The 26090-nt window shown below is 49.1% G+C and overlaps 2 protein-coding genes and 1 long non-coding RNA gene across 4 annotated transcripts in view; 1 reads left to right on the forward strand and 2 right to left on the reverse strand.

Annotated features, from left to right (window-relative positions):
• The window catches only part of APCDD1L (adenomatosis polyposis coli down-regulated 1-like), a 62312-nt gene extending 40559 nt beyond the window's left edge, over positions 1–21753 (reverse strand). Inside the window, exons 1-2 of one of the 2 annotated variants that reach the window (XM_011992297.1) lie at positions 20980–21753; positions 20143–20312 (exon numbers count right to left, since the gene is read on the reverse strand). In XM_011992297.1, the coding sequence (XP_011847687.1) occupies positions 20143–20167 (25 nt within the window). In that variant the 5' untranslated portion in view covers positions 20168–20312; positions 20980–21753. The remainder of the gene's footprint in view (positions 1–20142; positions 20313–20979) is intronic. The other variant, XM_011992296.1, reaches the window with a different exon arrangement.
• LOC105548332 (putative 60S ribosomal protein L37a) lies at positions 1814–2199 on the reverse strand. The gene has a single exon (XM_011992295.1). The coding sequence runs from the start codon at positions 2162–2164 to the stop codon at positions 1886–1888; it is 279 nt and encodes a 92-aa protein (XP_011847685.1). The 5' UTR covers positions 2165–2199; the 3' UTR covers positions 1814–1885.
• A 78-nt stretch (positions 21754–21831) lies between the features above and the next one.
• Positions 21832–26090, forward strand: part of LOC105548334 — a 10044-nt gene continuing 5785 nt past the window's right edge. Inside the window, exon 1 of the long non-coding RNA XR_001007373.1 lies at positions 21832–22069. This is a non-coding gene — a long non-coding RNA (uncharacterized LOC105548334). The remainder of the gene's footprint in view (positions 22070–26090) is intronic.

The raw sequence follows: 26090 nt of genomic DNA on the forward strand, positions 1-26090 counted from the left end.
CCACCTCGCCCAGCTAGTTTTTTGTATTTTTTAGTAGAGACGGGCTTTCACCGTGTTAGCCAGAATGGTCTGGATCTCCTGACCTCATGATCTACCCGTCTCAGCCTCCCAAAGTGCTGGGATTACAGGCTTGAACCACCGGGCCCGGCTGTAAAATAACTTTTCTAAGTTAACTTTATAGGCATTTACAGCATGAGATCAGTGGTTTACAAACATTTTCTGTGAATCACAATCAGAAATACATCTTACATCACCATCTGATATATACGCCTCTGCACACACATGCACTGACACACACATACACAATGCAAACATGCACAATGTGTGAGACATGCACTCACACATAATGCAAACATGCACACATGCACACACATGAACTCACACACAATGCAAGCATGCACACATACACATGCCTCACACACAATGCAAGCATGCATACATGCAGTGCACACACACACAATGCAAGCATGCACACATGCACAGTGCATACACACAATGCAAGCATGCACACATGCACAGTGCACACACACAATGCAAGCATGCACATACACGTATACATGGACTCACACACAATGCAAGCATGCACACACACGTACACATGGACTCACACACAATGCAAGCACGCACACACACATGCACTCACACACAGTGCAAGCACGCACACACACATGCACTCACACACAATGCAAGCATGCACACACATATATATGCACTCACAGTGCGTGCACACAGGCACATAAACACGCACATAATGGAAACAGAAGTTTCAGGAAACAATATTGGCTCTTACTATGAGACATCCACTCCCAAGTATTCTCTTTTCTTTCATTAAGAAAGCACACTGGTTGGGCCCCACTAATGTGAGTCATGAGGCATTAAGAGATCATGACTATGATTTTGTCATATGTACACCCAGCAACAAGTCCAAGAAGGTTCCTAAGAGCCTTATTTGTAAAAGCCAAAAGCTAGAGACAAACAAGATGATCGTAGATAGAAGAGAAAAATAACTTGCAGCTTCCTCACACGTTGGAATATTATCCAGAAGTGAAAATGGAGGAGCTACAGCCACACCTAATAGTGTGCTCACACCTTAGAAACATAATATCGAGTGCCAGAAGCAAACGCAAAAGAATACGTACAGTGAGCTATGACTTTCATCAACCTCAGGAACAAGCACAGCTAAAAAAATACCCTGTTCGGGGGCACCTGTACCCTGAAAAAAAATAAGGAAAGGATAAGCACAAAATTCAGAAATGGAGAACAGGTGAGTGGACAAAGACGTGGGCAACATTGTGGTTTCTGGGATGAGGGCTGGGCTCACGGGTATCCACATTATGTTCACAGTTGACCTTTAACAATACAACACCAGAGTTAGGGGCACCAATGCCCCACACAGCTGAAAATCCACCAGTAACTTTCAACTCCCCCAAAACCTAACTATTTATAGTCTACAGTTAACTGGAAGCCTTACTGATAATATAGTCAATTCACACATATTTCATATATAATATGTATTATATACTGTATTCTTACAATAAAGTGAACTAGAGAAAAGAAAATGTTATTGACAAAATCATAAGGAAAACATATTTAGTATTCATTAGGTGGAAATGGCTCCTCATAAAGGTCTTCATCCTCATCATCTTCATGTTGAGTAGGCTGAGGAGGAGGAAGAGGAGGGGCTGGTCTTGCTGTCTCAGGGGCAGCAGAGGTAGAAGAAAATCTGGGGATAAGTGATCCGGGCAGGTGAAACTCACGTGATTTAAGGGTCAGCTGTGTTTCTTTATTCTTTTTTCTCTTTCTTTCTTTTTTCTTTTTTTTTTTTTTTTACATAAATTAACCCATTTATTATAGGCCAGTGATGTCTTAAAGAGTAGAGGAGCGTCTACTGGTCTTTCAACTCCTTCAGTCTTCTGATGGCGGACTTTACCGTGACAGCGGAAGTGGTATTGTATGTCCAGGCACCGCCGGCCACTGTCTTCATGCAGGAACCACAGTGCCAGATCCCCACAGCTCGTCTCTTCTTCTTGGTTTTGCCACAGAAAGAGCAAGTGTACTTGGCGTGCTGGCTGATTTCAATTTTCTTCACCATTTTCCAGAGGGAGGCCCCACAGTGGGTCCCGTATTTACCGACGATCCTGACTTTCTTGGTAAGTTTGGCCATGTGGCCGCGAACTAGGTCCAAGCCCAGAGAGAGCTATTCTTTTCCTTTCTTTTTGTTTCTTTTCTTTTCTTTCTTTTCTCTTTTCTCTTCTCTTCTTTCTTTTCTTTCCTTTTTTTTTTTTTTTTTTTGAGTCAGGGTTTCATTCTGTCACATAAGCTGGAGTGCAATGGGATTGGCTCACTGCAGCCTCAAACTCCTGGGCTCAAGCGATCCTCTGGCCTCAGCCTCCTGAGTACCTGGGACTACAGGTGTGCACCACTACCACACTCAGCTAATTAAAAAAATTTTTTTTTGGTAGAGATGGGGTCTGGCTATGTTGCCCAATCTGGTCTCAAACTCCTGGGCTCAGTGATCCTCCTGCCTCGGCCTCCCAAAGTGTTGGGATTATAGGTGTGAGCCACTGTGCCCGGCTGTCAACTGTGTTTCAAAGTATACATATATTTGTAGTCCTCAAATATTGAATAAAAATGCACATTTGATCAAGTGAGTCCTGTTGAAAGCCCCTTCCATTCCGAAGTTCTATAAGCCCTGTACTTTGCCTGTGATTCCTGTCTCATGATCTCCTGGCATTCTGCACCCACTGAGCGCTTGGCAGTCCCTTGGCCATGCCCCACTTGTACCCACCCTGGGGCCTGTGCACTTGCCGGTCTGTCTGCCAGGAATGCTCTTTTTGGGCCTTCTGGCTCATTCTCCTCCTTCAGCTCAAGCGTCTGCTCTTCGGTGAGAACACCCCCATGACCTTGTCTCAAGGTGGGCCCTCTGGTGTCCCCTGGAGCCTGCTGCCCCCTGTGCTCCTCCAGAAGCAATAGTGGGGTCCTTTCTGGCCATGGCCTGCTGGACACTGGCTCCAACTGGCGCAGATCGGGATGCTTCGTGCTCACATGCCTCCTTCAGCCGACTGGGAGCTTGGGAGGACTGAGGACGCCTCTGTCTCCCTCGACTTGTCATCTGCCAACCCTAGTGCCGTACCTGCCAGAGTCACACAACAAATATGGAGCACCGGGACCAGTGGCCCAGTTTGACGGCCAGTGCAAATTGAAAATGCATGGCCCCTTGTTCAAAAAGTATTAAGAATTTCAAGACGATGACGACAGAGCGTTAAGGCCAGTGTGGGGCCCTTCTGAGTGTGGGAGCGTGTGCCTGACTGCATAAGTGGTGTGCCCAGGAAGCCAGCCCTTGGGGCCAGATAGAAGCCTTATCAAATGCTGCAGGGCTGGGGGCCAGAGTGGCATGGCCTGAGTCTGAACGGGCCTGACCTTCTAGGCTGAGATGCCTCCCTGAGCCCCAGCACACACTTGCTCTTCAACCCCCACCATGCCCCGGGGCAGGGACCTCAGCTACATCCTCCAGAGGTTGAAGCCCAGGCTGAACCCCACACGGCAGTGTGAGTGGGCTCCACATGGCCGAGGAAGACACAGAGCTAATGTCGGGGGTCAGCATGGGGCAGACAGGCCGGGAGGGTGCAGGGGCCAGAGCTGGCCCTGAGGCTCAGGTGAGTGGGGCGGTTTGGTCTTTGTCCTGAGACACCAGAAACCCTTGGGGTGCTACAAGCTTGCACCATGTCCACAGATGGGGTGCTAAAGCAAGAGGAATTTATGTTCTCATCCTGCTGGAGGCCATGAGTCTGGGCTCAAGGTGCAGGCTGGGTTGGTTCCTTCTGAGGCTGGGCCGGGATTATTCCAGGTCTTTCTTGTGGCTTGTAGATGGCCACCTTCTCCCTGCATCTCTTCACATCGTCTTCCTTTGACACAGGTCAAAATGTCCAAATGTCCCCTTTCTGTGAGGTCATGCTGGATGAGGGCCCACCTGAATGACCTCATTTTAACTTGATGACCTCTGCAAAGACCCTATCTCCAAATGAGGTCACACATGCTGAGGCCCTGGGGGTCAGGACTTCAACATATGGATTTGGGTGGGGGACACAATTCAACCAGCAGCACTTACTGAAGATTACACAGCTGGTGAGAGAAGGGACCTTGTGCAGCCTCTATTAATAGATTCTCATATTAAAAGAGAAGTCTCATGCAGAGAAGCAGAATTCCCTGTACACACACCTCAATCATTTCTCTCCCTTCTCGGCAGCAACGATATTATCGGTTTGTGCATCTCTCTAGATCTTTTCCTGTGGAGGCATATGCATAAATATATGTCCTGAGGGGGGGGGGCAGTGGCAGGCTGTTTTTAAAATAAAATTTAAATCCCTGTTATGGTGAAAAACCTGGCTAATGAAAATTATGTTTCAAAACAGACTGAGGCGTTTTTGTACTAACTATGGCGTTCTCTGTCTCATTTGCAATGGAAAAGTCCCTTGTTTCAAAAAAATACATTATTAAGAGGCCTTATAATACAAACCACATTTTCCAATTCAATAGCGTACAAAGTCAGCCAAGCAAAGACAATGTAAGCTAGCTTCAAAAGCATCTTGCTCAAGAGTGAAATTTGTTCGGAAGGGCAACATTCTAATCTGAGCCGTGGGGTAGGCTGGTTGTGGCGTTGCTGAAATTTTAGCCTCCAAAATGAACCCCTTCGGTAATTGAGAACCTATTAAAGGAGCTTAAATGCAGTTTCAGATATTGCATTTCCTGATTAACAAGGATATAATTTCTTGAAGAAAGAAAGAAGAAAAAGGATTCTGTTAATATCGTTGGTTTTCCTGAATTGGCCCTTGTACAGGAAGAAAGGCCAGGGGCTGCTGGCCTGGGGGGAAGCTGATAGGGACACACTTGGGCGGGAAGAGGGTGTTGAGGGCCCAGCAGGGCAGAAGGAGGAGGTCCAGGACAGTCTATCTGGCCTGGCCACCTGAGTTCTGTTTGGACCTCGAGACCAGCTGAAGCCACAGCTCCCAGCTTGATAACCTTGGTCTTCACCTGCAGTCAGCCTCCCTGGTTGCAAGTGCTGAGCTAGAGCTGTGTCTAGAACATGCCTCCTCCTCCTCTGTCCAAAAGCTCCTCTGTCATTGGAGACATACCCCCATGCTTGCCCTCTGGGCAGGCATCATCTGCAGCCCCTGGCACTGCTTTTGGCCCCCTGAGGCCTTGGGTACATGCCTCACATCTCTTCCTCCCTTCTTGGAGTCTCATCTCCATCATGTGTCTGTGGGTGGCTGGTCCCCACCTTTGGTGCAGAACCCTTTAACTTCTCATTTCATTCCAATAATGAGGACACAATTTTGGCTGCTCTGATGCAGACCCACAGTAACAGCCACTGCAATGAGGTGGAAGTTGACTTTTCATCTGTGGGAGGGAGAGTTGGGGCCAGTGTGATGGCTCTGCCCAGGCTCCTTCTGGTGTGTGGCTCTGCCCCATCCTTAGGTGTGACCTTCATCAGCATGGTCCAACTGAGCTCACAGCAGGTCTATATTTCTACCAGGGGAAGGAAAGCAGGGGCTGTGTCCTTCCGGTGGCCACATTGCTGGCCACACTTAGCTGCAAGGGAGGTGGGGAAACCTTCTACCACCTCTCCACGGCCACATGCCCAGCTAAGACAGGGCTTCCACCACAGTGAGAGAGGAGGAGAATGGAACCTGGGGGCAGCCTGCAGCATCCCCATACCTCCCCTCAGTTGACCACACCTATGGTGATACCTGTCTAGGAGGAATTTTCTCCTGCAATAACCCTCAGCCTCCAGTTTCTCACTCTCTTCTCATTCCAGCCTTACTGCTGCAATTTGGTCTCGAAAATATTAATCACCTCATCCCACTTCCTTGCCCTCAAGAGCTGTTGGATTGGGCACCAGAACTGCCCTTGGACAAGCTGTGGCTCCTTCCTCCCTCCTTCCACCTCAGTGCCCTTCCCAAGCATACTCATAAGAAGGGGCTCCCGGCCCCTACCTGCTTCTGCTCTGTGGGTGATGCCCCCTCACACCCTACTTCTGCCCCTAGGACAATGGAACTGCATCCTCAGCAGGAGGGCACCCCTGTGCCAAACACCCCACTCATCCCTGTCTCTCCTCTCTCCAGCTTCCCTCCCTAGCCCCATCTCCCTCTCTGTCTCTCTTGAGTCTTCAACCTCTTTTTTTCTCTCGTAAGTATGCAAACCTGCTCCACTGTCTCTCACCCTCCCTGGCCTCCCTTTATTCATTTACTCTTTCAACAGATATTTTGTATGTGTGCCTACTACAGACCAGGCACTTCCATCTCACACCAAGATTGGCTTTTTTAAAAAACACACACACAAATATTTTAGTTTTTAAATAGAGCTGGAGCCTAGAAAAACAAAAACAAATTCCAAAGTGCTCTACAGTGAACAGCATAAGGTGAAGCTTCTCTCTCCTTCTATCCTAGTCCCTCCCTCCCAAATCAAAAATTATTATCAGATTTTTCAGCATTTTTTTCTGGGGGAAAATGCGTATGTGAATTTAAAGCACTCTGTTTTGATTTTTTCACTTAATTTGTAAAGACAGTTTCCCATTGACACAAAGTCATCTTTCTACTATGTTCTATTTCTGGCTGTAAGGTGTTCCCATCTGTAGACACGTTACAATGGATTCAGCCAGCATCTAATGAGGGGCATGCTGGGGCTCCTGGCATTTGCTACCCTCCCACCCCAAGCAGGAACCTTACCAGTGGGATCCCGGGGGTCACATCCAGCCCGCTCTGAGCCAAGGGCACCCTGATGGCTCTGTTTGTGTTCACCTCTCCATCCCCAGCCCTAGCCCTGCACCTGGTCCATAGCAGGTCCTTGGAAATGCTTGAGAATGAAGCTTCACGAGCTACTTGCTATATTCTTTCATTTAATCCTTTTGGCAGTGTTTTAGTGTTTTGAGATAGGGAAGTGTCATGCCCCTGCTTTACAGGAGGGGAAACCAAGTCCCCTTGTCTCTCCCTGTCCACCCAATGGCTTTCCTTTTGGCTCACACCCCGCCACAGCCACCCACGCCCTGAGGACATCCCATCCTTCCTCCAGGCCACACCTTTGACTGCCCCGGACCTTCATCCTGTCTAAGAAAGCCACTGTCCACCAGGCAAACCCTTCGCTCCCCACTAGCCAGTTGCCCAGTCCAGGGAGTTTTGCCTTTTGTGGGCTCTCCAAGCTGTCCGCTTCCCCCAACCCTCCCACTCCTCCAGCTACACTGCAGCTTTGGGTGAAGCCATCAATCCTGGCCACCACTACTCGGCCTCCCTGAGGGTTAGCACTCTGCCAGGTACCCCACAGTGTGATATGGACATACTCACTTTAAAGATGAACCCCTGGGAATCCCCCCTTGAGGCTAAGATCTGGAATACTCCCAGTCTTATTGAAACCTCCTGTCCCATCCCCAGGGGTAACTTCAGTCCTGAAGTTTGGACAAGTCATTCCCTTGAGTGATTGTGATGGACTAGATAGTCTACAGTGTCTACCTTTAAATATATTTCTCTTCTTGTTTGTTAGAGCCTCTGTTAGTGGCTGAACTGTATTCTCCCCAAATTCATATGTTAAAGCCGTAACCCCCTGTACCTCAGGGCATGACTGTATTTGGAGACAGGGCTTTTAAGGAGGTGATTAAGTCAAAATGAGGCCATTAGAGTGGGCTCTAATCCAGTCTGACTGGTGTCGCTCTAAGAAGAGGAAATTTGGACACAGAGAGATACCATTGATATGTACCCACAGAAGAATGGCTGTAGAGGGCACAGCTCGAAGACGGCCACCTACAAGCCAGGGAGGGTGGGCTCTGCAGAAACCAACCCTGCAGACACCTTGATCTCTGACTTCCAGCCTCCAGAGCTGGGCAAGAAAGAATTTCTGATTTGTGTGATGGTAGACAGTCTGTGTTCTTTGTTATGGCAGCCACAGAAAGCAAATACAGGCCCCCCATCCAGTTCATCTCCAAGTCCTGACAGTTCCACCTCCACACACACAGGGGAAGGGTCCCACCTCTCTCTAACCCTATAGATATAACCAAGCCACTGTCACCACCTCCCACAGATGCATTTCCACTCAGCAACCAGAAAGCCTTTTTGAACCCCAAAACCTGCCTCTGGCTTTCCAAAGCCCTTAAGCTTGGCTGTGACCCTCTTCGTGGCCTGCTTATCCCGTCCTCTTGTCCCGTTACTGTCTAGCAGCCATCCTAACTTTCCTTCAGTAGGTTCTTCTCATCCTGGATCTTCTAGCGCTGGCTCCTTTTCATCTCTTAGGACTGGGCTGCAATGCTGTCTACTTGGAGAAGCCTTCCAGATATGCCTCATCTAATAGCCCACCTCCCTGGTCACTCTCCCCACTCCCTTTCTCCTCTCCTCTCACAGTGCTTATCACCATCTGCCATTGTCTTGTGTTTTTTGTTTTGTTTTGTTTTGAGTCAGAGTCTCACTCTGTCACCCAGGCTGGAGTGCAGTGGTGCGATCTTGGCTCACTGGAACCTCTGCCTCCAGGGTTCAAGTGGTTACCCTGCCTCAGCCTCCCAAGTAGCTAGGATTACAGGCACCCACCGCCATGCCAGGCTAATTTTTGTATTTTTTGTAGAGATGGGGTTTCACCATGTTGGCCAGGCTGGTCTTAAACTCCTGACCTCAAGTGATCCACCCATCTTGGCCTCCCAAAGTGCTGGGATTACAGGCATGAGCCACTGTGCCTGGCCTTTCATGTGTTTGTTTTCTAATCTGTATGTCCTACCTCTGCCCCATCCCACCAACTAGATTGCAAGTCCCATGAGGTCTACACCAGGCTCATTTTGTTCCCTGTTACATCCCTGGTGTGTAGAACAGTGCAAGGCACATAGTCGGCACCCACTGAATGCTTGTTGAAGAACTGAATACTTGAATGAAGAGACATTCTCACCACTGAAGTTATAGGACGTTATCTAGAAACAGTAAAGACATGCTCACTCATTTAAGCTCTCCTAAATTAGAATTGGAAGTAGAGAGAGAAAGAAGTTTGTCTTTGTATTTAAGCAGAATTAAAAAAAGAGAAAAGAACTTTCTAAGCAAATTATCTATGTAAACAGGGAATATGTTTCACCCACTTAATAATGAAGTCCAGCAGCTCTGGTCTCAACTCAAACACTCTTAGAAGCTCTTTAGCAATAAATATGCAAATTACAAATTATTCCATGTTCTTGTTGAAGGTCTTACAGGGCTCTAGAGACTCAGGGGCCCAACCTCTCTTCCCTAGGTCCCCGTCAGCAACAATAATGAATGTCCTGGGTGGCAGTGGACGTGACTCTTTATATGGGACCGGAATTCCGACTTTTCCGGAAGTCAGGCTGCCCCTAACCACCATCAGAGGCAGAAACACATGTCTCTGAATTTTCCTAAGGCAACATTTACAGTCCCTGAAAGGTTGGGGGTGGGGTTTCTAGCAAAATGCAGCTAGCCACTCAGTCATGTAGGTTATGATCTTCTCGGAGATTTTCATGGTTACCTTGAAGTGATTTCCTGTGAGAGGCAGACGGAAATGCAAAAGTATTGCAAGACTGTGCGAGAAACAACAAATCCAAATGCTGATCATCATAAAAGCCCAGGCACTTTCACTCACGGGCAAGTTGGTCTTAATTTCAGTCTGTGGGTTGCTGTTAAGGAAACTGGAGCCCATCAGAATTTGGTTAAAGCTGATGGGCCAAGCAGTAGACTTCAGTTTCAAACTATCTAGAAACCACATCCAACCACCAAAAACACATGTTAAAGCAACTCTAATTGTACATTTCAAAGAACAAGTAATTTTGTTTTACTGTGGTCATTGGTAATTCCAGGCTAAATACAGCCATGTCGTGCTCTCCTGTATCTACATATACTTTTGGAGAAGAGTAGGGTTGGGTATGAGCTATTGCTTTTCCTCCCTCTTTCTATATGATTTAACATTGAGGCTTGGGAAAGGCAGCTCATATTTTGTTTTTAATGCACATTGAGCTCTAGGGGTAGCGAACAGCAGGGGTGTACAGCACATATATTATTTAGCTAACTGTTCAGAGGGCGTGGTCTCAAAATAAACTTTGTAGACATATTGGTTAGCTGCTTTGGTTGTAAGCAACAGGAGCAACATTTGACTCATGTAAGCTAGAAAGGGACTTCTTGGATGGGCATGGAGCCAAGGGATGCTGTGGGAGTGCAGTTGGTGGGAACCACTCTACAGTTTCTCCAGGACACTCAGTGGGCAGAATGTGCTTAGCTTCTGGTCACTGCACTTAAGGTTCAAAGTCCTGGGGCAAGCATCCCATGGGCCTATCTGGAGACTCACACCTCAGGTGGAGATGAAGCACCTTGACTGACAAGTCCTCTAGGACTGGAGTCAGTGAAATTCTGCTGTAGCAAAAGAAGGAGGAATGGAGCCCAGGCAGGCAAAACTGGTACCTGTCCACTGCAGTTTTGTTTCTAGCAGAGAAGGACTTGAGATGAGGGAGAGGAGAGAGCAGATTGCTCAGGGCAACGGCTCCATGGTTAATGGTACCAACACGTAGCTCAATGCATATCCCTGGCTTTGGTAAAGGATCCAACCTTCCCTGGCTCTTTTCTGTGATGAGCAAGAGGTCTTGTTGCCTCTGAGACAACCGTGTGAACAGACTGTTAGCACCTCAGGGCCCCCAGGGAGCTGTGAGTTCTGGGCTTATTGGGTCTGGACTTTCACACATTCTGGATGGTTCCTGAGCAGCCACGAGCCCACCAGGCGGTAGTCTTCCTAGGTTTCTGCTTCTTCAGAAGCACCCTAGCCCCGTGGCGTCCATTTCTTCAGGTATCACGTGGTGATAAATAGCAGTACCTAAACCACAAGACAGTTGTAAAGAAATAATATAATGCTCCTACAGTGTTTCATAAGGGCAAGTACCCAATGGATATTAGGTATTGCTGACATTGATCCACCCACAGCTACAGTGTAGCCTCAGTCACCCTAGTGGGGTTCCAGTTCCCTGTTCTGAAGCCCCATCCACAAGACTGAGGGCACCTTTGGCAAGCACCTCTCCTCACAGCAGGGAGGGCACAGGGCCTTATCTAAACATCTGGATGTTTGGGGCCCCGATGTTCCCCAAATCCATTCCCAGAAACATCAGTCTGCCTAAGAGCATCTGGACTACCCAGGATCCCCAGTTCTGTAGGTGATCCCACTTCTGACACCAGGACCAAGCCCTGAAGCCAGGTCAGATTTCACTTCTCCAACCTCAGCCTCTGTTACATTTCTAACCAGCCTCTCTTGCTGAAGTCCTAGCAAATTCAGGAGGCTACAAAACTGTGAAACTGCAAACCCAGCCCCTTTCCTTGAACCCCCAGCCTCAGATGGAACTGATCCTGTAGAAAATACAGAGAAAAACATAGAGACAAGGAAAGAATTTTCTCATAATTCCACCTCCCAGAGATAACTGCTCATTTAATATGTTTTCTTTTTTTATTTAAAAAAAAGGATGCCTCCTCCATGAAAACATAATTAGAATCAAATATACTATATTGTGTTTCTTTTCAAATTTTAAAAAATTATTATCATTATTATTTTTTACAGAGACGGGATTTCCCTGTGTTGCCCAGGCTCATCTTGAACTTCTGAATTCAAGTGATTCTCCCACTTCGGCCTCCCAAAGTGCTGGGATTACAGGCATGGGCCACTGTGCCTGGTTCATTGTGTTTCGTGTTCTAACATTATGTCATAAATATCCTCCCATGTTAGTCAATTTTTTTGGATATATAATTTTTTATATGCATAATTCTCTCAAGATGTATTTAAGTCATTGCTTATTGTTGGGTATTTAAATTCTGGCCTCTTGGCCTCCTTTCCCTCTCTGGATCCCTGGATATGGTTTGGCCCTCTGCCACTCACCTTTCAACTGTTGGATGATCACATTACTTCTCAATTTCCCATTTCCTAGAAACACCTGGTGCCATCCCACCCACCAGAGTGGGCCCTTTGGATACAACACTAGGCATTTTGGGCAGAATTGCAACCCTGCAGAATATATGCTGAAGTCCTAACTCTAGTACCTCAGATTGTGATCTTATTTGGAAATAAGGTCATTGCAGGTGTAACTAATTAAAATGAGGTCAAACTGGAGCAGAGTGAGCCCTAAATCCAATATGACTGGTGTACTTATTAGAAAAGGAGATGACACACAGTGACAGAGACACACAGGGAGAAGAAGTCCACTTGGCAATGGAGGTAGGAACTGAAGTGATGAGTTTAAAGCCAGGGAATGCCAAGGACTGCTGGCAAACACCAGAAGCTGGAAGAGGCAAAGAAGATTCCCTCCTACGGGCTTCAGAGGGAGCATGGCCCCATTGATACCTTGATTTTGGATGTCTGTTGTTCCAAGTCCCCCAGTTTATAGTACTTTGTTATGACAGCCCCAGGAAACAAATACAAACTCCCCAAATCCCCACTTCCCAGAAACACCTAGTACCATCCTAGCCACCAGAGTGGGCCATTTGGATACATCCCCAGGCAAAAGCAACCTGAGTCCCCTTGCACCTCTGGAAGCAGGAATTTGGGCTTCTCACCTCTTTACCCTTCTCTACATCCCCATCTTCCTCTGACCCATCCAGACACCATTTCTGTCTCTTTCTCCCCAGCCAAGCTCCTGATATCCCAGAAGGAGAAGTTAGCTTTGTAGCCACCCAGAAGAAGCAATGTAGCAGGTTCAAAGGTTGGAATCTGTAGGGCAGTGTCCTGTCACCTTCATAAATGGTATGAGTGACATCTACTGAGGACTTGCTCTGTGTCTGGTCTGCAGCGAGCCTCCCACACGGACAGTCTTATCTACTCAAGCAGTCCCATGGGTTAAACATCATTTTGCAAAGGAGAAAACTGAGGCTTGGAGGGATCAAGTGGTTAGCCAGTCAATGGAATAGCTGGAATGTGAACCTGGGCAATTGAATTCTGGAGCCCAGCCCATTCTGCAGTCTTTGCAGATGAACAATTAGGATCCTTCTGTCTTCAGCAACTCTCAGATTAACATTTAATTGGGGTTTTAAAAAACTGTTCTTGTTAGCATGTCTGTGGTCTCCTACTGCAATCTTCCCCATTAAGCCATGTTATATAAACAGTCAGCTCAGATGCCTCCGACTGTGTGTGTCTCCTGGTGTCCAGATTTTGCTTTAATTCCTGGTACTTTCAAAGGCATCAGGGCAGGGAGGTATTTGCATGAAATTGGAGCTGAACTTTCACTGGAGGTTGGCAGTTGAGGCATGAAACTTGGTGGCCCACAAATCTGGGTTGCTGGGCTTGCTGGCTGGATGACTTGAGTGCCTGGTATCTGATATGGTTTGGCTGTGTCCCCACTCAAATCTCATCTTGAATTTGTAACTCCCACAGTTCCCAGGTGTCATGGGAAGAGCCTGGTGGGAGGTAATTGAATCACAGGGGCGGGTCTTTCCTGTGCTGTTCCTGTGATAGTGAGTAAGTCTCACAAGATCTGATAGTTTTAAAAACAGGAGTTTCCCTGCACAAGTTCTCTCTCTTTGCCTGCTGCCATCCATGTAAGACGTGACTTGCTCCTCCTTGCTTTCCACCATGATTATGAGGCCTCCCCAGCCATGTGGAACTGTAAGCCCATTAAACCTCTTTCTTTTGTAAATTGCCCAGTCTCGGGTATGTCTTTATCAGTAGGGTGAAAATGGGGTAATAGTGTTCATGGCATAGAGACGTTGTGAGAATAAAATGAAGTAATGTGCTAGCACAGTGCTCTAGCTGTTTTTTCTCTGAGGTAAGTTGGTCTTTCTTCCTCTCCCTGACTCTTTCCTTTCCTCTCCTTCTCTCTTTCCCTCTCCCTCTGCCACATACACACCCCCCCAACACACACACAGCCCCCCCCACACACACATACAAAGTGGTAATTTATGGTAGGAATATCTGATCATCTGTTCTCCCCTCTGGGGAATATATACACTTGCTAGTAGCCCATGCACCCCTAAACAGGTTTCAATGGAGTCAACATGAAAGAGAAGAGAAACAGCAACTTCTGTTTCAGGAAGCTTGGGTGAACAAACAGCAAGCTGAAAAAAAATTGCAACATATACAAGAGACAGCTACTTTTCTGTATATAAAGAGCACTTATAAATCAATAAGAAAAATTGTTTGAACATCTAATATAATGACGGGAGAAAGATGTGACCAGGCAGTTCATTGGAAAAGCAATACAAGAGGACTATAAAACACAAATACATGCTTCTCCTTGCTCATAATATTATAGGAATCCAAATAAAAACCACCAAGCATTGCCACTGGCATGATTTTTAAGAAGTAGTAATAACAAGGGTTAGTGAAGATGTAAGAAATGAGTGGTCTCCTAGGTCACCATGTGGGTGGTGCTGCTACAACTCATTTGGGAAAAGGCTGGAGGGAGAATTTAGCAAACACACTTTGCCGTGGCAATTCCACTGCTAAGCATTTCCACTAAAATCTGCAGGCGAAGGGGAGGCTGGCAGCAGGGAACAGAGTTCTAGGCAGAAGAAACAGTGTATGCGTGCATATGGAGGTTGTGGTGAGAAGGAATGCGGCTGATGGACAGGCTGGTGGGCTCTGAGTGACTGCCTCACAGTGGTGCTTCCAGCCCAGCAGCCACTATCCTCTCTAAGAAGAAATAGAGGTTATCTGTGAAGTGTGTGGAGACAACTGTTACATGGGGATCAAGGAGCACGTGGAGGGGAGAGCGCAGAGAGAGTGAACATGGCTGAGACAGTGTCCATAAATCAAGAGAGACTCCAGCTGATGGACTTTACATCTTGACAGCATGCAAACATTTTAAATCTCAGAATGCCCCCTGAAGTGGTTAACATCCTCAATTAGATGTTGGCATTGGTGGTGAGGTGAAGAGATGAAGACAACAGAGCAGAGGACTGGCAGAGGGGAGGTGGCTAGGGAGGCCCCAGAGGAGCTGAGGAGGGCCTCGGTGGCAGGGCCCTTCAGTGCAGCTGTGACTGGGGTTCCCGTCTGCTGCTGCTTACACTATGTTGGATATATGAGTGATTACTGAGTACCTACTATGTGCCAGGCACTATTCTAGGGACCGGGGAAAGAACTGTCAATAAAACAGGCCAGGCCTTCTTCTTGTGCAGCCTACTTCGTAGTGAGGAACAGACGTTAAACAGGGAAACAGGTAATGATAGGCCACGGTGTAAGGACAGTGAGGGGTGTCGTGCAGAAAGGCAGAGCAGGGTACTGGGAAGGACTGTGTGCACGCACATGAGTATGTGTGAGTGTGAGTGAGTGTGCGTGTGTGTCTGTGTGGGCATGTGTGTGCATGTGCATGCATGCATGTGTGTGTGTGTTTTTGTGTGTGTGTGCGAGGGGAGTCAATGAATCCATTTTAGCCTTCTAGGAAGGCCTCTCAGAGGAGGTAACATCGGAGTAGATACCTGAGTGGAAGAAGGAGCCAGAAGAGTGTTCCAGGCAGAGGGAAGAGAGTGTGAAGGCCCGCAGGGAGTGATGCTGCCTATGTGGAGGCCAAGCCAGGAGCTGCCCAGGTAGTTGGCGTTGAGTGAGGAGGCAGGCAGGACCAGGGCAGGCAGGGTGCTGTGGGCCACGTCACGGCCTTTGGATTGGATTTCACTCAGGGGTACTAACATTCTTCTCATTTCCCTGATGATGAAACTGAAGACAACACTATGGTATCAATGGGCACAGACGTTACCTCTAGTTTTGCCTGTCAAGGTTTCCAGTTTGCAAATGAGTCTTAGCTATACCCCTGCCTAGCTCTTCTTGGGCAAGTCACCTACTTCTCTGGGCCTCAGTTTCTTCATCTGTCAAATGGGAGTGAAAAGCTTCACCTTCCAGGAGTGTTGTAAGATGGGACTAACAACCCACCTCAAACGCTGCTGTAAGTCAGGAGCCGAGCCTGGGCCCTGGTGGACACAGAGAAGGCTCAGTAAGTACAGCCCATCACTGTCACTGTCATTATTACCAGGCTCTGAATGGGGGCAGGGAGAAGGGAGGGACCGAAACAGCTGTTGATAGCATATGTGCTGGCTTACAGTTAGACATTTTCAGGGCTGGAAGCAAATCCAGGTCAACTCCTAGCCAGTGCTACTCACATCATCCAGCTAGTTCTTGGATGCCTCTAGTGATGGGGAATTCACTTCTAGAGGCATCTCATTCTTACCCTGCTTTAAATCCTTCAGTGAACACTCCATTGCTCTTGATATAAAGTCCAACTATTTTCTGAGGCCCCACAACCCTCCAGGAACCACCCCCTGCCAACCCCTGACCTTGTCCACTGTCCACCACTTGGTCCCTCACTCTCTTTTCTTTTGCATCTAAGCTTTGCACATACTAGTCCTTCTGCTGGGAATTCTGTCTGTTCTGCCCCCTCCTCATTCACTTAGCCCCTCCCCTTTTTTCAAGTTCTAAGTTACATATCACCTTTCTAGGGAGGCCTTCTTGAACCTCCCAGCCTGGGCTCGACACCCCTAAAACTGCTTGGGAACGTGCTCATCAGTCTTGTAATTAGTTGCTCATTTAAGATTGAGTTGCCCATTTTCCATGAAGGTGGGGAGCTGTCTGATTTGTCCTTCTGTCTTCTGCATCTCACACCAGTGAGTGGCACGTACACAGGAAGGCACACAATACACGTCCACTGAATTGAGACTCTGTCAGTGCCTCTCTGCTAGACAATTCTTTTTTTTTTTTTTTTTTGGTCTGGCTCTGTTGCCCAGGCTGAAGTGCAGTGGTGCAATCTTGGCTCACTGCAACCTCCTCCTCCCGGGTTCAAGCAATTATCCTGACTCAGCCTCCCAAGTAGCTGGGATTACAGGTGCCTGCCACCACACCCACCTAATTTTTTATTTTTAGTAGAGACAGGGTTTCACCATGTTGGTCAGGCTAGTCTTGAACTCCTGATCTCAGGTGATCTGCCCACCTCGGCCTCCCAAAGTGCTGGGATTAAAGGCATGAGCTACCATGCCCGGCCCAATTCTTCCTCTTAGCAAGCTCACCCTACTCCAGCAGTGAGCGCTGTCAACACCCCCACTCTGCAGATAAGGAAATTGATGATGGTAGCACTGGCTACAGGGCTGGGGCAGAATGACAGGAGACAGCAGCAAGAAGGATGGAGCCTGGCCCTGCATGGTGTCGGGGTTAAACCCAAACAATTATTAATTTTATTGCTGTTGATATCATTATGATAGTCAAGGTGTTCTCATGGGGAAGAAAATACAGCACCTGCCAAAAGGAGACAGATGCTAAGTGATGCGTACAAGCTCAAGCTGAAATGGCAACTTCCTGAGAGCAGGGGCCCTGGCTCTTTCTTTCCCATGTCTGGGGACTTTCGGGCAGTATCTGACTCCCTGCAGGGACAGCACAGAGGGTTCACCAGGTTCTCAGTGCTAAGTCCTGGCCATATACCATCTCATTGAACACTTCCAGCACTCCCTGAGGTCACAGTTATCACCATTCCCAACACACTGATTGGGTCACATGCTCAGGGAGGCTGCGTGGATCCAGGTGACAGAACAGGAAGGTAACAAAGCCAAGGTAGGACCCAGGTCTGTCTAATTCCAAAACCACCCTCCGTGCCAACTTCAGAATTCACTTCCTTCTCAAGAGTCCCCCAACTCAGCCTAGCTGCCCTCAAACTCAAACCAATTTTAACGGCTTCTCCTTCCCTTCACGTTGAGCTATTGATCTTCATTTTCCAGGCTGGTTTTGGCATGAACCACTGTATCTTGGAAGTTTTATCAGGGGCTCATTTTGGCTTTAAGCTTTCATTAGCACAGTTAACTTCCAATACGCTGCAAAAATATTTCTTCACTTGTAGCTTCTAACTGCTTTGCCATCCAGATGGTTTTGAAATCAAGGAAGCTGCTATATTTGCCTCGAGCTGGTTGTTTTGAATTTTGCGATCACAGCCTTGGTCAGAAGATGAGTGACACAGCTGGCCACAGTGATTCGTCTTTGAGGAGCACATCGCAAAGCAGCAAGAGGAAGTCTCCACTGATAATTTTTTTGTTTGTTTTAAATAACTAATACGATTACGCGTTTCTATTCACATTAGATTTTTGGAAGAGTGTATTTAAGTAATTTTCTTTAGTTTTTATTCTGGGTTTCAAAACAGAGCTCCACGTCAACAACTAATTTATTATGGAATAGCCTGTGATTTTGACCTAGTTAATCTGACTCTAAATGATAACTTGCCATCGCAAAGTATATGGCAAGAGATAAAAGCAGAGCTGAAATTAGAAAAAAAAAAAAATACAAGTGCGAGAAAAAAAGGAGAAGCTATGGTTTCTCATTTTCCCCCTGCAGCACAAATTGTTGAGTAATGAGATTTTTAAAAGCCAGAAATTGCTGTGGCGTGAACCAGTGCTGGCAGCTGGAGAACTGGCACCGGACACATCTGGCCTGACAGGGTTTGAAGGAAGGCTCGCTGCAGTGGGTGACTACCCGTACCGCAGCCGGGCTCCTGCAGCCGCCATGTTCAGATACAAGAGGGAGGGAGAGCAAATGGGAAAAATCAACGTCCAAATTAGAAACTACCTAAGCCATGCTGTTTTTCTTGGGGCCCCACTGTGCCTTTGATTTCCTGATCGCCCAGAGCAAGAATAACAAAATCCGTCTAACCCAGTGATTTGGACAGATTCATCTGAAAAGCTACCCGTTGGGTTTGATCTGTTCATACCAGTGATTCTCAACTGGGGAGCCAATTTATCCCCTGGAGACATGTGGCCATATCTGGAGACTTTTTCAGTTATAACTAGGAGGAGGTGCTACTGGCATCTGTAGGAAGAGGGCAGGGTTGCTGCTAAGCTCCCCAAAATGCACAGGACGGGCCCCTCACCCCCAACAAAGAATCATCTAGTGCCAAATGTCAATAGCGGTAAGGTTAGGAACCCCTAACATATGTGTACTCAATCTGAATTCCTTTGGTGGGGTGGCTGGTGTGCCATTATATATATAGTTTCTGGAACCTGGAGACATGAAGTTCAGGCCTGCCCAGCTCAGGCACCTAAATTATGTAAGTAGCTGAAGGATCAACTGGGTCCCGTTTCCTTTTACTAAAGCAAAAAGATCTCATCACCTGGTGATGCAGCCAGCGGTGAAAAGAGCTTTTGAAAGAAGCGTTCAGTGGAAAAGAGTGCCCCGGGTAGAGCTGGGAGCTGCAGCGGCAGGCTGAACGGCATCCTCCCCCTTTCTGGCGGCTGTGTCGGAATTGAGGGCAGGTGGACCCTGGAGCAGGATGCCCCCCTCTCTCGTCAGCCCCCCGGGACACTCTTGGCTTCTCTGCTGTTGAATCTGTCTCACTTGCTGTGGTGAAAGGTCACCAAGGAGCTGGGCAGCAGGACTCCCCAGGCACCAGCCACGGTTCTACACTCACAGTGATTTTATTGGCATGACGGGAAGCTCGGGCCTGCCAAAGACAACAGTCCTGTGCTGTGACTGAGACTGCAGGCTCCTGGGGCATGTGTCCTACCACTCTAGACTGTCCCATTCCCACTGGGTGCAACGGCCTGGAAGAGGTGGATGACGGCAGATGGACACCCGGTTTCCCCATCCTGTCCTCCCTATCTCAGCACCCAGCAGAGGCGCGCTTCCACGCCTGGCCCCCTTTCACCGTTTCCAGTTCACATTTTCCTGCCCTTTCTAAAGAAGCAGCAGGGCTGAGGTGGTCTCTTTTCGTGCTCGTGATCAACTCTGTGGCCAAGGGCAGCTGTGTGACCTCTCGCTCCCAGGCTGCCAGGGGAAGCGGCCCCTGGATGAATGTCCCTTTCCACATGTGCATCTGCAACTCTTCAAACTGCGGAGGCGCCCTCCCTCGACCCTCCCTCGACCCTCATTCACATCCTTGCCAGCTCTTCCCAAAACAGCTTGCCTAGAAATATGGGGGCTGGGAAGAAAAGACTGTGATTGAAGAGCTCCTCGAGGTGACTTAGACTTTGCTCCTTGCCTGTGCTCCGTGGGACCCCGCAGCCCCTCATTACCCCGGGGTTCTCGGCTGCCATTCCCTGAACGCGAGCTCAGGGCCAGGCCGCAAGTGGAGTGCTCTTCCTGCACGTGCTCTCGTAATCTTCACAACCATCCCAGACGGAGGAGGGGATTTTGTGAGCCCATTTGACAGGAGAGAAAGTCAAGACTGAGAGAGCAGATGGCTATGCTTACCCAAGGCCAGACGGGTTGATACCATGTTGATCTGGGCTTCCCAACCAGGTGGTCTAAGCCCAGGGCCAGAATTCTTAGCCTTTCATAATGTAAGGGTGCTTGGGGATGAGCCCCCAGCTGGGCACACTTCAACTGTGGTTACTGTCATTTTTGTCAGTGGTGACTGGCCCCTGTGATGGCACATTCCAGTCAGCTGGCCTTTGTACAGTTTTGTCTACCCTACTCCCCACCCCTACGAAGAGCCACCAGGAACCCCTTAGTCCTGGAGAAGGCACTGCCTCCTCTACCAGGGGTTCCTGAAGCCCCTTGGTCCCCTTTGTCAGGCCCGCTGGGCACAACTCGAGCCTGGGGCCACTGAGCACTCTCTAGCTTCTCCCCAAGTCCTGCTGCAGGACGAAGCCCCGACCCTGCACAGGTCAGGATTCCGTGAGCACGAAGAACCCCAGCATCCTTGGTCTGAGTGACCGGGCCTGTCCCGTACCACGGGGGGCTCAGTGGGTCTGGGATCCTCCTGTATCTTCTTGGAGGCCCCGGTCCCACTGGGCCCAGCACAAAGGGCAGCTCTGGGTACCTAGCCAGGCTCCGACTGGCGCAGAGCGTACAGGGGTGCTCACATGGTGCGGTGACGCGACTCCCTTTCGCAGGGCCCAGGAAGCTCCTGGAGGCGCGCAGGTGCCGGCCAGGTGAGACTGGAGAAGGGCGCGCAGGGCGCAGCACAGCGGCCGCGTGTGCCTGCCCAGGGCCGTAGTCCCCAAGGGCCCTGAGGGGACATCAGACGGCGAGCTCCCTCCCTTCCGACCTCAGCCAGTTTGCCGGATGGGGGAGAGTGGCACCTACCTCCGAAAAGCACCAGGACACAAACGTAGGGGAGCATGGCTGCGAGCATCCCGGCGGGGCTAGCAGGACAGCCCGCTGGGCACTCCCCAAGGTGCGCAAGGGGAGGCGTGGGCGCTGGGCTCTCGGACGGCAGCGGGCGCCGGCGTCCAGGCTGGGGTCCTGAGAAGAAGTTGCAAGGGTCCTGCGCCCCCCTCGGCGCTCACACGCGCTCAGCCTCCCCGGCTGTTGATAGTTGTAAGCAGAGCTGCTCACTCATAGGTCCAACTCTCCAGAAGAGGTGGAGACAGCCCCCGGCGAGGCTCGCACACCCGCGCAGGGCGCACAGCCCCTGGTGCAGCTCTTTCCACCATTCAGACCCCCAGCACTCCCCCAGATGTCTGTCCCCTGGCAGTCGCCTTCCCCAAAGTCTTCGCAGTGGGCAAGGAGGCCTTCCCCAAACTCTGGTCCCGGCCAAGCCAGAGCGATGCGCTCCTTGCGTCAAAGCGCACCCCTAGCCAGGCCGTTCCCTGGAAGGTCAAGCGGGGCGGGGGGTTCCCCTTAGTCCCTCAAGCCCTGGGACCCCTGAAGTTTCTATTCACGTCTTCCAGATACTCCTGGAAAAGTCGCGTCAACTTGGATCCCAGCAAACCCAGAAGCTCAGTGAAAGTGGCCAACCCGGTCGCTTAGAAGCCAGCCACGGCCTCTGTCTGTAAATGAGGCCCTCAACCCCTCCCCACCACACCCAAACGCATCCAGGCGAAGTGTGGAGCCGACCAGGCTGGTTTTCCTCCTCCTCCCAACTCCTCCTCCTGCTTCCCCCCCCCACTCCCCAAATCTCATGTGAGTGAGTCAGCTGAGGGTGGCAGCTCAGAGGCAAGGCAGCCGTGAGGCGAAGGACAGGCTGGGGGACCCCAGTGGGTCCACTCCGGCCCCCACCCCAGGCACTGGGACTCTGGTGGCACCCTGGATGGCAGGCAAGCCTTGAAGTCAAGTGCACGCGCCTTGGAAAGGAGGACAGGGAGAGTTATGGGATTTATGAATGAAGAAGAGAAAGAGAATCACTCGGATGGGAAAAGTTAACTGGATTGTTCCCACCTGCATGGATCACCGGGTAACAGAAGTGGGACCGAGGGGGCGAGGCTGCGGGCTGGGGATGTGCGGGTTTCCTTGCGTTGCCATAAACCCAGAGACGGAGAGGAAGAGATGGAAAGAAAAAGGAAAAAGGGAAAGAAAGTAAGAGGAGAGAGAGGGGAAAAGAGAGGATGAAGAGAGACAGAGAAGAGAGACCTGAGAGAGGGAGAGAAAGAAAGAGACAGAAAGAGAAATGGAAGTGGGGAAAGGGGAAACAGGCAGAGAGAGTAAGGGGAGGGAAGAGAGAGGGAAAAGGAAGGAGGGAGTGAAATCAAGAGAAGTAAAAAGAGAACCAGGAAGAGGGGGGGAGAGAGAGAGATTGAGAGAGAGAAAGAGAGGGAAGAGAAGAGAGAACAGACAAGAGAGAAGAGAGAAGACAGAGATGTGGCCTCCTTGGGGAAAGGTTTGGAGAACTGGGTCAGACCCGTTTCCCGGGGCTCACCAGTGAGCAGTCCACCTGCCCCTCTGAAGCATTTGATAGACTCATATGTCCCACTTTTGTGAGCTGATCATCCCACAGAGGACCAGGGGACACCACCTCACCTTTTGATTTCTTACTAGAAACTTGGGTGAGGCTTCCAGGAGCTACAAGAGCCCTTCAGTCCACCCAGGGACCGCGGGCCCACGAGCTTCCTTAGCTTTCCTCCTCTCCAGAGGCAACAGGGAATAGGAAAAAGTCCAGAGCAAGGCCACAGCACAACCTTATGCAAATGGAAATGTGAGGAAAACGATTAATTTGCTTCCTGAAAATAACATTTTTTTTTCTGGTTTCTATGAGACGCGAGGTGGCCTTTCTGAAACCGAAATCGGTATGAGCTTTCCCTGGCAGACAATGGCTACAGGCCACATGTTAAATTCTTATGAAAGGGATAACTTTGTGGGCAAGAGGAGAATTGTGCAGGGTGATTATTTATAATTGCATAATTGTGATTATTTGTTCAATTATCTGTCTTTCAATGTACAAAATTTACAATTATGGGTAGTTTAAAAACTGCATGCTAAGGCCGGGTGCCATGGCACACATCTGTAATCCCAGCACTTTGGGAGAGCCAGGCGGGTGCATCACGTGAGGTCAGCAGTTCAAGACCAGCCTGGCCAACATGGTGAAACCCCGCCTCTACTAAAAATACAAAAATTAGCTGGGCATGGTGGCAGGCGTCTGTAATCCTAGCTACTCCAGAGGCTGAGGCAGGAGAATCACTTGAATCTGGGAGGTGGAGGTTGCAGTGAGCCAAGATTGTGCCATTGTACTCCAGCCTGGATGACAAGAGTGAAACTCCATATCAAAAAAAATAATAATAATAAATTAAAACTACATGCTATTCTGGCCATAATCATTTGAGACTTCAGTCTCTGGGCTTTCTGGATGTGGGTGTTTCAAAGTCCCAGATGGCTGATGGGGGTTCAAGCATCAGCGGCTTTTTGCGGGGGGGATGGATGTTACACTGATGTCCTACGAAGGGTCATAATTCAGTATTTTCAGAACTTATTGTACTGCTATTAGAGGTACGAACTTTCCCACAAAGTATGGTGCTTGTGCATTAATAGTTGTATTGGCTTATTTATAAATGAGAGGATTTGCTGATAATTATTGAGACTGTGGCATGGGCCGGGCGCTAGCTGGGTTGAGTACTTTGTGTGCATGTACTTTATATCTGAGCAAATAGACAAGAAGTAGGAATTATGGTCAGGCCATTTTACAAACTGGGGCAACTGAGTTCAGAGAATTTGGGCCACTGTCCTGAGGCCAGGCAGCTGGAAGGTGGCAGAACCCCCAGGTCCCTGCTTCCGACCACCGTGCTGTGTCTCCAGAACACGTCCTGTCTCACTGGGTTGTCTACTCCTTTCTGAATCTGAGGACCCCAAAAGAAAAGGCCTGTTTTAAAATAACAGCTTCTCTTCAAAGAGGTGTGTGAATAATGGGGGAAACATAACTCCAAAGTACTTTTTGTATCCAGCCTGGGCAACACGGCAGAACACCATCTCTCCAAAAAAATACAAAAATTCTCCAGGTGTAGTGGCACAGGCCTGTAGTCTCAGCTACTAGGGAGGCTGAGGTGGGAGGATCTCTTGAGCCTGGGTGGTCGAGGCTGCAGTGACCTATGATTGTGCCACTGCACTCCAGCCAGGGCGACAGAGCAAGACCTTGTCGCACACACACACAAAAAGTGCTTTTTCTAGATCCTAGCTAAACCCCAACTGTTGAGGCTGAGAGTTACAGGTGGGCCCTGTGCCTGCTGCGTTCTCACCCTTGCGATGGGGCAACACTTGGGAGGATGTGGGCAGCTGTAAAGGGCACTGGAGGCTGACGGGTCCAGCGCTCCTCACTTTCCAGGTGAGGAAACAGAAGCACAATGCAGGTTACCACAATGAGGTAACACAGATTTTACCCCACAAATAGAAAAAAGCAAAGAAAATGGACAAATAGTGTTTGAACAAGGCTCTCCTCAACTCACAAGGAGATCAAACAAGAGCAAAAGAAGGAACCGAAGCTAAAACTCATTTATTGTCTTCAAACATAAATTTATTTTTAATCAAAAAAAGGAAAAAGTTATGTTGTCCAGCTCTTGCATTTTGCTCAAGGAAGGGTGATATACACTTGGTTCCTGACCTCTTTCTTAACAAATAATCGCTTGAGAACTTTTGAAATGGTAGCAATCATAAAGCTGTTTTGGGGAGAAGCCCCAGCTCTGTATTGGCCGTGAGTCACATCTGTGGGCATTACTGCATCTTGGCCTCTGTAGCTGGGCTTTTCTGGGCTGTTAACTTCAGGGGCCCTCCCTGGGAGGTCAGAGCTGCTGGGGCTGAGGTTTTGGGAGGATTCAGGGGATCTTGCTGGGTGTGAGGGAAGCGTCCTTGAGTCAGATGTCCGTGAGTGAGAGCCAGCCTTCTTGCTCCATGTTTATCTCCCACACCACCTCTTCCCCCAGAACCAAAGTCCAGAAGGAATCAGGAGGAAAGTACTGCAGAGCAGGGCCTCTATTCCTTCCCCCTCCCCTCCAAATGCCTACCTCTTCATCCTTGTCCCTGTTAAAACACTGTGGGATGATAAGATCACCCCACAAAATCATGCGATAAAATGGTCTGGTTCCTCTGCTTGTTATCAGGGGTATCTGATCAAAGAAATGGTGCCCAGGCCTGGTTATCTAATAACCAAATAAGCATCCAGGCAGCCTCCTGGGCCAAGAAAGGTAGGTTGGGGCAGCTCTGGATGAAGCAGGGGACAGGCCGGGGTGGGCTGGGCCCCTCTTGGTGACCATTTCTGCCTCCAGAGTGAGCATGCTGGCTTGGCCCGAGTCGACCAGATCCTTACAACAACCTGCATATTACAGACGAAGAAACTGAGGCAGGAAAACCAAGTCCCTGTCCTTCAGAAGTGCCTGGTGTGCTCCTGAGCCTAGCACATGCTTTGTGCATAGTAGGGGCTCACTACATGTTTGCTGAGTGAATGAATGAGAGAACAAATGAACTGTCACAGAATGAGCACTGGGTTTATCAGAAGACCTGAATTCAAATCTTAATGCTACCACTTAGCCACTCACCACGGCTCAGTGCTAGGAGGAGGCAAACTGGTTCCCAGGGCTCACCATGTAACAGGCACTCACTCTCGGGTGGGCACAGGTGCAGATAGCCCCTCCAGGTGAATGCCTTCTCATAGTTTGAGCCCTGGGTGCCTCACCGCAGTCCCGGCCCTGCAATTCCCTCTGCATCTGTTTCTTCCTCTGTAAAATAGAATGAAGCTGTGCCCCACCTGTAGGAATTAGAAGACCATGTCCAGGAATTGAGCATTGGGTGTAGAGTCCAGTCTTCTCAGGCCCTGAAGCCCCATGGTGAGAAGTTGAAGGTCACACAGCTGGTACGCAATGGAGCCTGGATGGAAACCTGGTCTGGGCTGGAAAGACTGGCTCCTCAGACTGAACCTAAACTACCTAGGTCCTGAATGGCATCTTGTTCACCTGCCTCTGGGAAGGCAGGTTGTGGAAATACAACCTGAGGGCTGT

The sequence above is a fragment of the Mandrillus leucophaeus genome, unplaced genomic scaffold, assembly GCF_000951045.1.
Source record: "Mandrillus leucophaeus isolate KB7577 unplaced genomic scaffold, Mleu.le_1.0 Scaffold41, whole genome shotgun sequence".
In the NCBI taxonomy this organism is placed as follows: domain Eukaryota; kingdom Metazoa; phylum Chordata; class Mammalia; order Primates; family Cercopithecidae; genus Mandrillus; species Mandrillus leucophaeus.